The sequence below is a fragment of the Diadema antillarum genome, unplaced genomic scaffold (assembly GCF_040938485.1).
Source record: "Diadema antillarum isolate AM-2024a unplaced genomic scaffold, OU_Dant_1.0 scf00000009, whole genome shotgun sequence".
NCBI lineage: Eukaryota > Metazoa > Echinodermata > Echinoidea > Diadematoida > Diadematidae > Diadema > Diadema antillarum.
The window spans coordinates 26,590-44,590 of record NW_027270898.1 but is presented as its reverse complement, the minus strand read 5'-3'; the positions used below and the strand labels follow the sequence as shown (position 1 = coordinate 44,590).

General features: G+C 37.4%; 1 protein-coding gene across 1 annotated transcript; it reads left to right on the top strand.

Moving 5' to 3' along the window:
* Nucleotides 1-2,399: 2,399 nt before the first annotated feature.
* On the top strand, nt 2,400-11,801 carry LOC139719089 (mitochondrial fission factor-like). The gene is made up of 6 exons (XM_071630529.1): nt 2,400-2,416; nt 4,702-4,830; nt 6,321-6,453; nt 7,276-7,353; nt 8,920-9,037; nt 11,495-11,801. Exons 2-6 carry the CDS (start codon nt 4,720-4,722, stop codon nt 11,736-11,738), a joined length of 684 nt encoding a protein of 227 aa, XP_071486630.1. The 5' UTR covers nt 2,400-2,416; nt 4,702-4,719; the 3' UTR covers nt 11,739-11,801.
* The last annotated feature ends 6,200 nt before the right edge of the window (nt 11,802-18,001 follow it).

The following is an 18,001-nucleotide window of genomic DNA, read 5'->3' as shown; positions in this document are numbered from 1 at the left end:
GTTGAAACTTTTTTTATTAAATCCTCCCTGATATGTTTTTTTTTCCATTAACAGCTATAGTTTTTGTTAACCTCAGGGTTCATCATCCACTCACCAATCATTCAAACACTGAATTCATTATTACGTAAAGAAGTAGCCATTACAATCCTTGCTCAGGTGCATGCAGCACCAACTCTATGAAGCACATTCTCTACCATCCTCTGTTCCATTTCCCTTGTTCAGCGTGTAGGTATTCTCTCATTCTCTCTTTTTTTTCTTTCTTTCCTTCCATATATACTTTTCATCTATTCTGGCAAGTTGTGTCATGTTGTTGTGTTTCTTCTGTTTTGTCCCGTCCTGTCGTATATTATATTTGTCACAAGTGTTTGTAAATGAGTAATTCATAGGTTTTATGAGTGGTTCACAATCTACAAGCTTTGCTTTTTAGTGGACCTCTCTATTCTTTCTTCCTTTTTTTTCAACTGAAGCATGACTTTGTATTATTTTCTTTTTTGCCAGTATGCGCTCCTATGTTTATTGATACCACTTATTAATTAAGACAAATGTTCTTTGTTTATGATGTAAAACCTGATCTATCTTGTGTTATGTTTTTGTTGAAAAAGAAAAAAGAAGAAGAATGAAAATAAATGAATTGAATTTGTCTTCTGTTTTGTCTTTGATATCAATATCAGGATGATTGGCTAGGTAATCATTTTGATTTTCTTTGCATTTCTCTAAATTAATATTTTTTCCTACATTCTTTCCAGGAAAAATAAATAAACAAACAAACAAGCAAACAAACAAACAAATACAAACAAACGCACCGCACATTATGTTCGGCGTTCAAGTCGCATTCTGATAATGTTAGGCTTCTATACTGTTCTACGGAAGTTGAATTGATCAGTGAAAAAAAAAATTTTGCTTGTCATATACTCATTGATCTAGGTGTATCCCAGGTCCCAAACAAACAAACAAACAAGCAAACAAACAAACAAACAAACAAACAAACGCATCGCACATTATGTTCGGTGTTCAAGTCGCATTCTGATAATGTTAGGCTTATACTGTTCTACGGAAGTTAAATAACCATATTAATAAGTGAAAAAGAAAATGTTTGCTTGTCATAATATACTCATTGATCTGGGTGTATCCCAGGTTGAAATTATTCCACTAGGCTGATGGAACCATTAGAGCCATCAGGCCTAATGGTTTCAATAATGAATTGTGGAAAGTAAAATAAAAGATCGTCAGAAAATGTCTATAATGGATTCTCAGAACCTCAGGCCATTATGTCCCTCTAATAGGAATGGAGGTCCCGTGTGTGAGAGAGTCACTGTTCCAAGACGCACTACCGCTTCACAAACATCGCGAAGCGCAGAGTGCATAATCAACGAATTATTGTGAACAACTACTTGGATAATCTTCAAATCCTGTCCAGTTCAACAGTCTTTTATTCATTTATTATTCATTTATTTTAATAGTTTGCGAAAAAAGACAAACAAACAAACAGACAAGCAAAATGCAATTATTCCCATTAATATAATTATCAATCCAAAATATCATGAGTACACTAGGCAGATTATGATGTGTCTTTCTCAGAGGCGGATCCAGAGGGGATAGCGCACCGGGCGCCCCCCCCCCCTATTTTTTTTTAACAAAAGAAATAAAAAGAAAACAATGGGGGAGAGGTGCGTGCACCCCCCCCCCCCCCCAGTGCCGTATACGGCACTGCCCCCCCCCCCCCTTTGTAAAGGCGCCCCCTATTTACCGAATTCCTGGATCCGCCCCTATTTCTGGTGGCTCATTGTATAGGGCCTAGGCCTTTTACTTGACTACTAGTATTTGCAACCAGTCTCCAAACTTTCTTGCTTGCGTGTATGTGCTGTCCTATCGAAGACACTGACTTGCTGCTAGGTTAATTTCCGTTCTCTTACAACCATGGAGCTACTTGTAGCTCCATGCTACAACTGACAGTAGGAGCATCAGATTGCTCTGCGGGATAACCAGCAATTATAAGAAATATAAAATAAAATGTTTGATCCGAAAACGGGTCAAGCGCCATTCTCAAAACATTCAGAAAGTCCACCATCGGAAACAACAACAAAACTTTCCAGTATTTGTTGCATAACAATGAATACTTCTGAAGTTATTAATAAAATTACGCCGCAATTTTGATGTAATTGTTATCGTTCTTTGTACCAGGTATAATTGCAAATATCTAAAATTGACAAGAATGGAGTTAACCCGTTTTGCGACGAAACTCTTCAGAGGAGTCCTTGGAGGACTGACATACACACGCACGACACTAGCGGTGATGGTGATAACGGTTCACACAATCATGCGCGTTGCGTTCCGCGCGGGCTGTTGGGTTGGTGACCTTTGGTTTTTATAGGTCGAAAGTCTAGACGGCCGGCCCGGTTTGGATCTCAGTGTGTCGGTAAGTCTTGTGTTTCGGCGATTTCGCTCGTATTTTCCTTTCCATTTTGAGCGGGTTATTGTTCAGACTTTGCCAAACTTGCAGGCAAGTGTTGTGGCCATATTCATTTTGTATCTCATATAATTTGCTATTCTTTAATAGCTGTAACGTCAATGAATGGCGGGAACCCTTATTGCCTTGGACGTAACCCTTTTCTGACATATTTTGTAATAAATGGGACTATGGCTTGCCGGCAAGTGCACAATTGCCAAAATTAGTGTCTGTACATACATGGTCTGTATACAGGCATTCATGCACTTTGCCACCCTAGATAGTGTCTACATGCAACCCATGCCATGGCATTGCACGGCGTCTGGTCGGGCTAGGTCTACAAATGTACAATATGTATTTGCTGTTACTTTTGTATTTTTGTCGAATCGTAGTTGTGGTGGACCACTGGTGTTTTCAGACAAAGTATGACTTGAACTCATTGGAAGATCAGGGTAGAATGTACGTTATATTAATAAAGACTGACTAACCCTGATGGACTGTCATGTCGTCTGTACTTCCACGCGTACAACAAAAATTTAGTTCAATAATTGGTAAAGTACAAAGTTTTATGAGTCATGTAGACTCATACATAAGTTTCAACTGATACATGTACTTAGTCAATACATTCTGTAGAATAGGACGGACCCGAATAGGAGTATAAAATAGAGAATGCTCACTGGTAGATCTAGTCAAAGTTCAGATTAAACAGAGAAAAGAATATTCAACAGCAAACATTTTCTTATTAAAGATGGAAGAAACACTACTATTAAAGTGGATATTTTCGCATGAGTTATTGTTCATTCTCAGCCTCAGCATGGTAAGATTAATTTTGCATGTTTTTATTATTCTGCGGAATCAAAATATTAATTTGATAGATCTACTGGAACATAAACAAGCAAATATAGTATGCTTTTATTTTCGCACTCTTTTCTGGTCACACAAAATTTGCAAAAAAAGAAAAAAATCCACGCTAAAAAAAAATCCACTTTTTAATATTTTGTATGTGTATACTGTATCATAGAAATTAGCTACTTGTAGATCAAATCTTGATCACTATTAAATGTGAGTAATTCAGTAATGAGTAAGAAATTAATCAAACCTTTCTACATTCTGGAGACTTAAATTGTACTACATAAAACTTGTATAAACAGTACAAACTGTAGAGATAGTGGAACTGCAATACAAGTTTACAGTGTTGTACAACTGAAATCCCCAGAATGTAGAAACTTGTGATTAATTTCTTCCTCATAACTCACATTTGATCCCAAAGTAGAGTAAAATTGTCTTTAGAAATGATACATAGTGCAGGGTTGCATACCAGCTCATTTTTTTCTACTGGTGCGACCTGTTTCTCATACCAGTTAATACCCAGTTTTTCCATTTTTTACTGGTCCATCCCTAAAAATGTTACTGGTCCAACAGTGATTTTTACTGGTCCTGGACTGTCGGACCAATTAGTGTATGCAGTATTGCATAGTGCAATGTATGTGTTTCCTTCATCTTTAATAAGAAGGTAGCTGATGTGCTGTTGAATATTAAGTCTGAAATTTGATGACTGGTAAGCATGTTTGATATGTGTAGTTTTTGCATTTTGAACCAGAGTACAACTATTGCTCAACATTCATTTTTTTTTTTTCTGCACATTTGTGTTTTTATTCATTTTTTCTTTAGTTTTTTGTTCTTGTCTGGAGCAGCTGGCAGCCCTGAAAAAGTTAATTCACCATGACCAATATGACCCTTTCAACTTTTCAAGATGTCTTTCAAATGTCATTATACATGTACTATGTCCAACTGTATTGCCAACTTTTAATCAATTATGATTTCTTTGCGCTTATCCTCTTGCATGCAAAGTCTCAACGATCTCATGCTTGCTTCACTGCTCGCAGACCAAACAATTTCAATTTCGAATTTTTGTCTTCAATTCATAAACCATTTTTTGTTTGAGGACATTGATTTTGAATGTTAAAAGATGAAACCAATTATGAATGTTTACATCTGTTTGTGAAGTTTTAAGCATGAATTATCTTCAGAAAGTTTTACTGTTTGTTGAATTTTTTAGTCAACCCTTCCCTTTTCCAAAGCACAAAACAAAATAAATCAACAAGGAATTATCACAACATTCATGTCTAATGCCATAGGTGGTATACAATGTTTTTTCTGCTAAACAGCCACAGCTAACAGAATGTGCATGTTTTGAGCAACCGCAAATGCTTCATTCATTGTTTTCATTTTTGATGCATGTTGCCGTGAGACAGATTGTGACCTTTGACCCCATGGGCTCTCTAGATCGCAACATAGTTTCCCAGCTACAAGAGGAGATGGATGAGTTACATCACATGCAGTACAGCACTGACTTCAGTACAGATGTCAACAGAAAGATGCAGGTGAGTCAGAGGAAGGAAAAGTACAGTAACCCCAACCTAAAACAACCTCCCCCCCCCCCCCAAAAAAAAAAAAAGAAGAAGAAGAAGAAAAAGAAGAAGAAGAAAAAACAAAACAAAACATGGTAGACAGTACATTTTTAAAACCAGGGTAATCTTTAAAGCCACTGGAGGTGCTGAGTACAATCTCCTTGTTCTTTTGGGGTAGCCTTACTGCCCAACGTTCCATAAGGAACCAACCAGGCCTGTGTGTTTATATAGTGCACAGATGTTTTGGGGGCAGAAGAGAAGAATCATAATTCATGGGCCAGTATGGCTGGTCTGATGGAGTGTCCTTTTCAGGAATTTTGGACATTCCTGTGACTCTTCAGCAGATGTCAATGTGAGAATAATTGTACTTGATAAGGTACATGGATGCTTCCCTTCTGAGCCGACTTGAGCCACCAAAATATAACCTTACAGGAGGCATATGCGCAAAGGAAAGGGTGCCACCAAGCACCATTTTGCATCAGTCCCTATCCATTGCAACAGATCTGACGTTTATCCGCAGTCTACACGCATCGGATAAAGAATGTCCGTAGAGTAATCATGCATTCTGTAACTAGAGGACTAAAGAAAAGGCCAGATTCTACCTGTAGCTCTGGACAATGTTACATGCGTAAGGGGAACAGTTTCATGCCTTCTACATGTTCTGCTTTGATACCTATTCACATGTTCTTCTTTGGTGAGTAGAACATGCCAAAAGAGAGGGTGCGGTAAATTGCTTTGTCCATTTATTTGTTTCTGTACTGGATATAGAATTAGTGAAACAGGAAATCTTGCAGACAACAGAGACCAGGGACACACTGATTCACAATGATTCACAATGATTCATTGCCACAATCCTTTCAGGACTACTGTACCAGATCAAAGTGCCATGCGTTATGCTAACAAGTGGAGATGATGCAAAATAACATCACAATACAGTCAGTGATCATGAACACTAAAGTAACCAAGAATTTGCTCTGTTTTACCCCATTCATATGCACTGAAGCTTAAATCATCTCCCCTACTGAAAGATGTGTTATTTCCTTGAACTTTTGAAATTTACAATAATGGATTTTTCCTCCCCAAAACTGTTTATAACCAGACAGGCACAATGGTGACATAACAAATGTCTTTTTACACCCATCATCATGAAGTTGTGCAGTGGGGATTTATGTGTTGCATGCCGGGTCTGGGAAGTGCTCTCAAATCTTTGATGATTTTGTCACCTCAGTTAAAGATAAAAGTCGGTATGATACCAGGAGGTGCAATAATTACAAGTTCCTAATGTATATTGTTAGTTATGGTTGTAAGGTCTTTGTGAGAAGTCTACAGAAAATCACAGGTAACCATTAACAGTGCAGTTTGCATGAATTTGATATCCTCATAGGGAGGTGATTGTCGGCACAAAAAAAATAAAAATCTAGATTATGTTATCATTTGTAAGCAAATTGGTCTATTTTATGCAGGTGCCTCCAAGGCTAAGTATGGAGCCGGAGTCTGGTTTCATGGACTCCCCTTCCCCAACCCCTGACCTTGGCACCGACATGGAGAACAGCCCTGCCCATGCCATGAGTGTTCCAGAAAGGATTCTTATAGCAGGTGAGCAATATGGCATTCCAATCCATTCCATTTGCCATGTATTATATGATGAAATTAGAAATTGTCTCTCTTTATTGTCTTATAAGTTATTGTGCATAAGAATATTTCTTTGCAACACAAGCATGACTTACATAGTCACAGATGAATGATAACTTCTCCTGCCCTTTATTGTAGAAACATGTCATTCACATATATTGCTTTACATCTACATATGAACTGCTGCATTAGATTTTATGGAATTTTCAGGTGCTCCTTGTCAAATCGAAACTGACATGCAATTACTATTTCACCACATGATTGTCATGCTGTGAGAGAATGTGTGTAGCAGCTTCACACTTTGGATGCATCTCACTTGTGAGATTAAATCTTTGTTTGGTATTATCTAAGATGCTTACCTGTTTCTGGTGGGCAAAAATTCAAAGTGAGTGTAAATAGTAATATTCTCTTGATATGGTGGTGTTTAGGATGACATATTTATGATCATTGTAAATATGTGCACCGAGAGCCCATCTGTGCTCACAGTTTGATCGATGTGCGCGCACCACCCTGCAGTGTGATTAATCTTCAGACCCTGAAGGATACACTAAATATTATACGGAAGAAGAAGAAAATTATGATGATAATGATAATTTCTGTTTTTGCATACTCCTGTACTGTGCATTAATAACCAAATGGAATAAATTTGAATTATCAATAATGCAAGGGAAAATGAAGTTATCAATGTTGTGTCTTGTGTAAATGGGTATTGTACAAGTATTCTAGCATTAATCATATCCTGGATATCCTTTTTAACAAATTTGATTCTTACCCTTAATCTTTCAGGTTCAGACCAGCATGTTGGAGTTAGGCAGACCCCTCGGGACTTGGACCTTGACAACATGGCACCGTTTCCACAACCAGGTAAGTGTAATCTACATGATATACTGTAAAAGCTAGAATTTTTGTGAGGGTTAACCCTAACTTACCTGGGGGGTGGGGGGCATAATGGCCCCCCCCCCCCCGACACTTCGCGCGACATCTCCACAACGCGAGAACACATCCACATGGTGATTCATGACAATTTACCTTGAAGCCTTGCGCAACTTTTAAGACCAAATTTGCAACGTCCGGGTACGCGGTTTTCGAAGTTACGCAACATTATGTAAGTGCATGTCAGACTGAAAATTGCTCAAAAACGTGATTTTGTGTACAAAACCAATGCAAATTCATATAAAATAAAAGAAAGCGATTTATAGAAATTTAACAACACAGCCCTATAGATTGCGTCATGAGTGACGTGTTTGCCAATTTTTGTAACGAACGCGGGAATCGCGGCTGAGATCATAAGGGAGGGGCCATCATGTGAATTTTGCAAACTGCTGCTGGGCCCTGAATTTAACAACATGCAAAATTATTGGTATCAAACACTTGCAATAGCCTCTTTGTCAAATCAGGAAAACAGCACCTCCGCATTCAAGAATATTGATTTGTATTTGAAAATAACAGCTTCTACAGTATGTGTCTGTCTGTAAATCCCAATTCATAGAACATTTACATACGGTTGTACAAGATTTATCAAGTTCAACTCTGGATAGTCCATTGAACTGTTAAACCTTTGCGTGAGTGACTACAAAGGCTATTTGATTTTGAACATTCGGCCACATTCTCTCAAAATAATGTGGATTTTTAAAAATATAATGATCAGTAATTCAAAGATGTTTGTGAAAATGAGCCAAATTTAGTGGATTGAACTAATTAAGTGCAAATCTTTGATTTGATTGATATTGAAATGGACCTCGGAAAAGCAAAGCTCAGAGTTGAAATGAAAATTTTAACATTATGTCACAAGCTGTCACAGAAGATCTATTGTAATTATCTAGGGCTAGATTTGTGTGCAGTCAAAAATCGAGACTACATCAGATGAACAAAAGACATTATATTCAAAAGAAGAAAAGAGATGGTATACTGTAAAACATGATATTTTCACGTCATGAAATTTTTGTGAATTGGAGCTGACAGCCTTTTTCGCAGCATGAAATTTTCGTGAGTTGCCTCTAACATTCAATACATATACACATGTAGTATAGACAAGAACTTTCACATGCATTTTAATTTAGCAAATCATGGCTCTCACAAAATTCGCAAAATTAAAACGCACCTGAACATTCATCGTTTTAAAGTAGCTTGAAGCAGACCTATGTTGTTATTTGAAGGGAAGACCCTCATGCTTAGACAAGCTATGAATTAGGAAAAACAAAAATCTATGCTGCCACTACTCCAGGTGATTTATCTTTCCTAAGATTTTGCTAATACCAAGATTTGTATTTTGTTTGTGTGTACAGAGTTATGATTTTGAGTAAGAAAATGCATATTGTAATAGATTGAGGTTACTTCATAGATTTGTGGATTCAGTGTTAAGGAGTGAAGTAAGTGTGTTATTGATATTCATTTGTATATATTTTGTGGTATTTCCCCCATTTTTCCCAGGTTCTAACGTTGGTCTCACAACACCCCCACGAACTCTGACATTGGATGAGATTTCCTTCCCCACCGTAGGTGATGCAAAATCTGCTGCAAAGAAGAAGCCTGCCAACAATGCAGTCAGGTAAGTGGGCGACATTAGATTTAAGTGATGAGAGATGAGATCTGTAGCACAAAGCCAGTCCTCGTTCATGCTAACTTCAAGACATCATACAGTAATAGCAAGGGGACAAAAACAAAAACATACATTTTTCTAGAATTGGACAAGGAATAATAATGGTTACAAAATATGGGATTTACATTTTCACATATTTTGGGGGTTCATTGGTTGTTTCGCTGACAGCTCAGAATATTCCCAGTCTTCTTGTCATTAAAAAAAAAGGAAAGAAACTCATTTTTGTCCCCGCCGAACGAGTTCGAGCAGGGGACTATGAAACGGGCTCCGTACGTGTGTGTGTCCGTGTGTCCGTCCGTCCGTGTGTCCGTCCGTCCGTCCGTCCGGGTGTGCGTCCGTGTGTGATCAAAATGTTCAAAATGCTACTCCTTCGCCATTTCTAACCCGATTTTGATTCTGTGTGCTTTATATGATAGCACTACATGGGAGCTTTGAAACTTCTATACAGAATTTCAGTTGTGACCTTTGACCTTGACCTTTGACCTATATTGTACATTTTGCTTCAAAATGCTACTCCTTCGCCATTTCTTACCCGATTTTGATTCCGTTTGCTTTATATGATGGCACTAGGTGAGGGCTTCAAAACTTCTACACAGAATTTTGACCTTTGACCTTGATTTTTGACCTATATTGTACATTGCCTACAAAATGCTACTCCTTCGCCATTTCTAACCCGATTTTGATTCCGTTTGCTTTATGTGATGGCACTAGGTGAGGGCTTCAAAACTTCTACACAGAATTTTGACCTTTGACTTCTTTGACCTTTGACCTTGATTTTTGACCTATATTGTACATTTTGCTACACAATGCTACTCCTTCGCCATTTGTAACCCGATTTCAATTCCGTTTGCTTTAAGTGATGGCACTAGGTGAGGGCTTCAAAACTTCTACACAGAATTTTGACCTTTGACTTCTTTGACCTTTGACCTTGATTTTTGACCTGTATTTTACATTTTGCTACCAAATGCTACTCCTTCGCCATTTCTAACCCGATTTCGATTCCGTTTGCTTTATGTGATGGCACTAGGTGAGGGCTTCAAAACGTCTACACAGAATTTTGACCTTTGACTTCTTTGACCTTTGACCTTGATTGTTTTACCTATATTGTACATTGGCTACAAAATGCTACTCCTTCGCCATTTCTAACCCGATTTCGATTTCGTTTGCTTTATGTGATGGCACTAGGTGAGGGCTTCAAAACTTCTACGTAGAATTTTGACCTTTGACTTCTTTGACCTTTGACCTTCATCTTTTTACCTATATTACTGGATCGTGTGCAGCGACTTCAAAATTGGGCAGCCCGATTAGTGTTTCAGGTTTCTAGGGACTACCCATCTCAGCCACTTCTGAAGTCGTTGCACTGGCTTCCTTTGAAGCAACGGATAATTTTCAAATTAGTTTTGTTTGTTTATAAAATCCTTAACGATCAAGCTCTGAAATATTTAGACGCCTGTTTGACTTTATATACACAGTCTACTAGAAATTTGAGGTCATCTAGTGATCCGCTTCGTCTCACATACTCTGTTACTCGCACCTTAGCCGGTGATAGGACATTTACTGTGTCTGCTTCAAAGCACTGGAACAATTTACCACTTACCGTTAGACAGTCTCCATCAGTCAGTGTGTTCAAAAAAGCCTTGAAAACACATCTTTTCAGTAGCAACTAGTTCGTAGCTGTATATATAATATTTATCCAATTATACATACTGTCGTACATGTTTTGAATTGATTGTAAGCGCTTTGGGCCTTGTGGGAAAAGCGCACTATAAATAATAGTAATAATAATAATAATATATTGTACATTTTGCTACTAAATGCTACTTCCGGCGGGGACATATATTACGCACCGCGTAATTTCTACTTTTCCTTGTTAATGTATCAAATGTGTCCTGTTATACACAATCTGAGAAGTAAAGATGAAATGACAACAAATTTGTGCAGTCTCTCTAAATTTTCTGGGAGCTTTTTGTAAAATCAATTATCTTTTCATGCCAAGACAAAAAGATGACGAAAGCTTCCATGATTTAGGAATTGTCATCATTGTTGAGATGCATGTAGCACACTAGCATCTTGCCAGACAGAAATGGCATTATGGAATGTCCCTGATGTTTATGTACATTGTATTGATGATGGCAGCCCTGAATAATAGATGAAACACCTTCAAATGTGGGTTAATTAATTTGCCATCTCATCACCTGCCCAGCAGAAGGAACCGAAGGCCTGCACGCTAGAAGAATCACAAATCCATGGTGGCCTGTTAATACATCACATGAAAGAGCTGTAGATGCTGTTTAATTATGTCACAAACCAAAGTTCGATTTTGGGGTCACGCAAGGGCCCTTCTGACTAGCAGGTGGTGATCTATTGTGTGTGAAAATGTTCTTTGTGGTCTTTCCTGAACACTAGAATTTCTGGGGACACAGACTCCGGTGTGCAGTTTGCCGATGGGAACTCATCGCTGGTAGAGAGCACACCGCTGGCGGAGTGGGAGCAGCTACAAAGGAGAGTCTACCTTCTGACCAGCACAGTTGCATCCCTGGAAGAGGCCGAGAGAAGGCGTGACAGGCGGGAAAAGATTTTCATGATGGCGGGAATCGTCTATTTTTTCTTTAAGGGGCTCCGATTTCTCTTCAGGTCACCCTACCAATGAAGCAAAAGATGGAGGGAGAACTTCTGTAATTGAGACCAATGAGGAGTGGTGATGATGATGACACTGAAAGAGAAAATATTTCCAGGATGCAGCACTTATCATGAACACATCTCATGCAGGCTGGACGTACGTATTCCTCTTTACTGGAGCAATAAAGCCAGCCACCCTTGGATGTTAATAACAGGATTCATATTTGATGACGGCATAGTCGTAAAAGCAGGCTGTGGTTGTATGGCACCTTAACAGACTGTCACAACCTTTTAGAGTAGCTTGCAAAACAGTGAACGGGCTCCAATGAATAGGAAAATTGCTATAATTTATGAAAAATTACATCACCGTAAAAATAAGTATGTCATTTATGTCACTGTTTTTATGGTGGCAGAGGCCACCATAAGTGGAGAAACGATAAAAATTAGAACATCAGGAAGTAAATGTTTGTGGAATGAATGCTGAGAGAATTTTAAGTTTATGTGGTGAAGCTTGCTGGGTAGGTCATTTGTTGTACACGAAAGCTATATCCTCATGTGGTCCAAATTTCCTTGTCATGTTATGAGAAATTTTTCACATTATGACATTATAATATCAAAAGCTGAAATGGTTCTCTCTCAACATTTTATCCTTGTACTTGTATGTGTTTATGTGTGTGTGGATTTGAAACCCGTTTGGGATTTTGAGCACCTCAAGTCCTTCTCATTTCCTTCACCCGATCATAGCAGCATCAAGACTGTAAAAATATCATTAGGCAGTGAAACACTTTCAAACCACTCTATCTGTAGAGTTGTAATGAGATGTGTAACCTCATCAGACCAAATCAAAGTGCATCCCTACTCAACCCATGAATTTGGAGATGACAAGTACTTGTATTTAGTCATTGCCAATGGGGGCGCTATAACGATGTTGTTTTGATAGTTTGTTGTTTTCTTTTCCATCAGAGTAAGAGTCTCTCAATATTTGTCTGTCTCACACAAACAGTAGCAGCAAACAAACAACAAAATAATGCATAGGAAACAGTCGCATTGTGAAAAATCTACATCACCATGAATAATGCCTTGGTGCGGGTGGGGGGGGGGGGGGGGAGAAGACTCACTCAAGTCAATTTGTTTGTTCTTTTTCACACATGGTCATCACTTGCATCTTAGTGTTATTTGAAGATGCAACATTGAATTTCACTAAAGGACATGACCTAATTGACATTTAGCGTACTAGCAGTGCAATACAAAAACAGATTTTTCTCCTCTTTTGAAGTGCCCTAATGTGCTGAAGTGTGTACAAATTGAAGCGGTCAGTGCAGTATAGGGCTAACCCACACTTTTGTCAAAATTGAGTTACATACATTTTCGTGATCCTTATTTTTCACTCTTACCTCCGTGAAAATATCATATTTGAATTCAACCAATAAGATGGTAAAAAATGCATGAATTCATGTTTTATTAACGTACAATGTATGCACTTTCCAAACATTCAACAGCGATTATCTCAAAATGACCATTGTGTGGGTTACCACTATATTGCACCGACTCCTTCAATTGATAGGTATGCTCCTGAATGACAGTAAATGTATTGGGGAGCATTTGACAGTACAAAAGTGATGGCAAACTTTCAATACTGTAAGAATTCAGGCTTTATTGTGTTTGTTGTTTATGCCAGCTTGCTATCCTGTCCTCTGAATTTCTTCCATTCTGTTTCTGTATTTAAATAAGGGCATGTTCAAGTGACTCTGCCAAATCTAACATGTGGGCTGGATAATTAGACTACTGGTGAGACTATTACATGTATTTATGCTCCTGTAATGCAATTTTCATTTATGTCAGTGTACAGACTTTAACCCGTTGAGGACGAGTCCAGAGTATACTCGGGCAAGTGTCTATGGGAAATGCATGTTGCAGCCATTTTGTAGAATTAAGGGAGTGCACAAGCTGACAATCCGTTTAAAAGTTAAGGAATTTTTACAATTTTGTTGCAGCCATCTCTAGTTGAAAAGGCTGCACTTTGTGATGTCACATATGGAAAATGATACTAAGAAAATACAAAGAAAATTCAACATATTTTCACTTTTCTTGTATGATAAAAGAAGCACTTGACTTACCTCTTTCAGAAAGTAGAGGAAATGATGTTGCCCATAACATTCAACATGTCAGTAACAAATCGAGGGAATGTGTACTTTTTTAATAAAAGATTACAAATTTCGTGGAATTCTCTTTGTTTTCTTTGTATCGTTTTCTGTGTATGACATCAGGAATTGTAGTAATCTCTAACTACTGAATGGATTGTCATATACATTGTATATATATTCCTCATACTTGGTTCATGTGTTCTACTCATGTTGCTGCATTCACTCAATCCACATGTATATGTATATTTGGGTTTCATTTCCCTTTACAATTGTGTGGTTATTGTAAAGGTGAAATATGCAATGCTGCTCCAAGAAACATTTTATTGTAGTTAGTCTTCACAGTTGCTTGTCTGTGTTGCTTGTCTTGTTTCTCATTTGTTTTCCACTATAAGACAAGGCAACTTGCCAATTATTGTATATGGTGTGTTCATTGTACAGGGATAATGGTAAACCACTTAATCATTATATCATATTTCATCCTGTATCATGGGTTAAGATAATATTAAACTACATGTATCTGATCACAGTGATATCTTGGTTTACTTTCAGCATTATGATAAATTATGCATGCATAAAATCAGTATAATATAGGTGCCATAGATAATGAAAGATATACTGCACGAATATACATATAGGTGTACATGTTTGGTAATTACCTCATCTGACCTATCCACGTTGGTGGATGGCATTAAGATATAATGCTAGTTTGTAATCCGTGTATTAAAATCGACAGTACTACAGGTAACGCACAGGCCCAATCCTCATAGGAACCAATAGCACCCAATGCCATTTTCCTTAAGAGCTAGTCAATGTTAGTACAGGGGAAACTCGATATAATGAACACTGCTGTGATGAGATGTCGGTTATTACGAGGAAACTTTCGCGGTACCAAATTTCCTTCCACACAAGTCTATGTAAAACACTACTCTTATAGCGAGATTGGCTGTTAAGAAATAACTGCTACATGTATAATGAGGTAAATTTGTGATTTCTAAACAAAGAAAAACATACACCTGTAGTTGATCAAACCTGCTATAGCAAGGTAAAGCAAAATCTCTTCGGTAAAGCTCTAATTCACCTGTGCGATCATGTTTGAAGATTGTCAAGCTCGATAGCAATGCAAAATGTGTCTTGTACACATTGTATGTATTTTCCTCAGTGCACTCCACCCAGCACCACATGTTGTACATGTGTGTGCTGTTATGTTTTGCTTTTTTCAAACCTACATACATGTAATATAACGAGATATTGGCTTTAATCAGGAAAGTGACTCGGTCCTGACCTCATTACATCGAGTTTCCCCTGTAATAGCAAATGGTAGTGGTGTATCAGTATAAACACATGCTATATATTTTAGATAGTCGATACCTTTGATATACCAGAGTCCGTAACAAGCGTTGCTTTGTTTGCTGATCCAAGGAAATACTTTATACACCGTAATTATACTTCACAAGTATAATACATGTATTTTAGGAACTAGGCCTTGCACAGTGATTGTGTGTGTTGATTTTGCAGCGGAGAACAATATTGGCTGTGAGGAATGAGAAATGCGTATTATTCCTTCTTCAAGAAGCAGAGTAAGCAATTCCCTACACCAGAGACTACAAACACCGTAGAATATATTTTGGTGCATCTTCCTCTCATAATTATCAATCAATTTGCAAAATTTACATAAATAAAACTATGGCAAACTACGTTTTGTGTATGCAGTTTCCTAAACTCGGCGTCAATAAATTGAGATTTGGTTATCACATTAATGCCTGATCTATCATGGTGCTATTCATTTGGAATACCATGTTGCAACCTACATCGAAGTCCATTTGTCTAAACGACATTATTGTCTCGTTTTTTTAATCATTTTCTCATCAAAGAGCTAAGCAAGTTGTGGCCGTTTCGACATGCAAGCGATTGTTACCAGCTTTACAGGCAGAATTGTAGGATATGGTTTTTGCTTGCAATAGTGACCAGATGTCTGTTGATGGTACTTCGAGGTGTATGTAATAGCTCTGTGATGTCTGTTGTGCTTTGCTACAAGGAAGATGTTGGAGTGTATCTATCAACTGTGTGAGCAACGAGACTGGTTGTCAAACTTATACCTTGTGTTGTGCTGCGGTTTAGACGTCAATGATAAATAGTTTACAGCTGACCTGATGCTGTCGGGTATGATCTTTTCCTTGTGTGAGAGACTGTATATTTTCATGTGACACAGAGACCTCCTCGCAGTTTCATTCTATGTGTATTAAGATCATTACAAATTTTGTCTCATCTTAATTCATTTTGCACGTGGCATAGCAATTTATGACTTCATATTTATCAATCTACTCCGTATCAAAAAGAGAATCCCATATTATTCATGATAAAGCTGTAAACAGGGGATTTACACTTTGTGCATTGTATTTTAAATTTAAAAATGTAACATTATAACTATTTTTCCCCTTCATGCCAGCATTTTCACACTATTAAGACTCTTTTTAATACTTACAATGTCATTTTGTGTAGTTTGAAAAGTAAAGTGTGTCAATATTGCATTTACATAGGTTGACAATAACCATAACTTTCTGCTATATTTTCATTATAGTACTGTATTGTAAAGTTTATTAATCCCCCATTCAGCCAGCTTGCCAGTGTTTATCAGTATTTAGGTGTAATACAAACAAAGCAGAGTATCATATAAACAATGACCTTTAAAGTCATTCTCATGGATACATCTGTCTTTATGTTACATTCAATTATGCTAATTCTGTTGTCACATATACATGTATTTTTATTTTCCATTTGGAAATGTCAGTGGCAGTATGTAGATAAGAGATGTGCAGTGTGTACATTGTACTTTTATTGAAGAGATGTCCCAGTTTTTACTGAAATTTCTCATGTTTATTCAATAGGATTTCAGTCTTCAACAAACTTGTTAGAGCAGAGCCATGAATTTTTGGAACTTGGTTTGCAAGATAAATTTCTGTCATTCAGATGATTATTGTTATAGAAAATCCAGTGGTGCATAATTTTTAACATGTGAGGGAGTGTGTACGATTTTATGTTAATAAAGTAATCTGCAATCAACAAGAAACATAATTACTGATGTGTTATGTTGTGTGACACAGTAATATATTACAGACATTGTATTCAATGCTCACATTGTTTTTGTTTGTTTTTTTCTCCTGATAACTCAGGGCCCTGCTGAAAGAAAAAAAAAAGAATTACATCAAACACAAGTCAGAAAATTAACATAGATTTAATTATATTAAAAATTATAATGAATATCCGTTATGAAATGGCTGAGATATCCAAAAACAAAGCAAAACAAAGTCGTACTAATAAAAGGTAAGTCTAGCCTTTTATTAGGACCACTTGACTTTATTTTTAGATATCTCAGCCATTTAAAAACCGATTTTCATCAAATAAACTTTCAATTCCCCTTGAATTGTATGCTCTTTAAAATTTCATATCAGTGGTTTCTATTTATCTCGCACACAGTTTAAATCTGAATCCCCATCTCAACTAAAATTTCACCATCCCTTTGATGAGGAGTATTAAACTGTGTATCACCGGGTGAAGTGTACACATTATACAGTATATATCTCTTGAATTCTTGGTGTCTATTCCACCTGGTTTCTATATAAGGGTGCTTCTACTTCCGGCAGTTAATCGCGTGGTTTTGAAAGGATTGCACACACAGACAGTAATACTGGCTGGATTACCTAACGTGAGCCATTTCTTCAAAGGTAACTACAAAGTGATAATAGTGCCATTTACTGTAAAACAAGTAATTTTCGCGTGCATTTTAATTTCGCGAATTTCGCGAGCGCCAAAATTCACGAAATTAAAATGCAGGCTAAAGTTTTTGTCTACACTACATGCATTGAACGCCAGTGGCAATTCGCGAAAATTTCATGCCGCGAAAAAGGCTGTCGGCTCCAATTCGCGAAAATTTCATGCCGCGAATATATCATGTTTTACAGTATGCCACCTATTGATCTTTCGATTTTTCTTTTTCAATTGTGTGTGTGTGTGTGTGTGTGTGTGTGTGTGTATGTGTGTCTGTGTGCACGCGCATGTGCCAGTATGTGACATATTGGATAACCACTTTGGTTCAAAGGTTGGTTAGTTACTGCGGGAATTCATTCAAAGCAAGGGATATGACAAAATACTT

Bases quoted from the DNA above. Each gene is read 5' to 3' on its own strand.
- LOC139719089 (XM_071630529.1), top strand. From the start codon at position 4,720: ATGGGCTCTCTAGATCGCAACATAGTTTCCCAGCTACAAGAGGAGATG. The intron at 4,831-6,320 runs GTGAGTCAGAGG...TATTTTATGCAG, and splicing joins ATGTCAACAGAAAGATGCAG to GTGCCTCCAAGGCTAAGTAT. The intron at 9,038-11,494 runs GTAAGTGGGCGA...CCTGAACACTAG, and splicing joins CCTGCCAACAATGCAGTCAG to AATTTCTGGGGACACAGACT.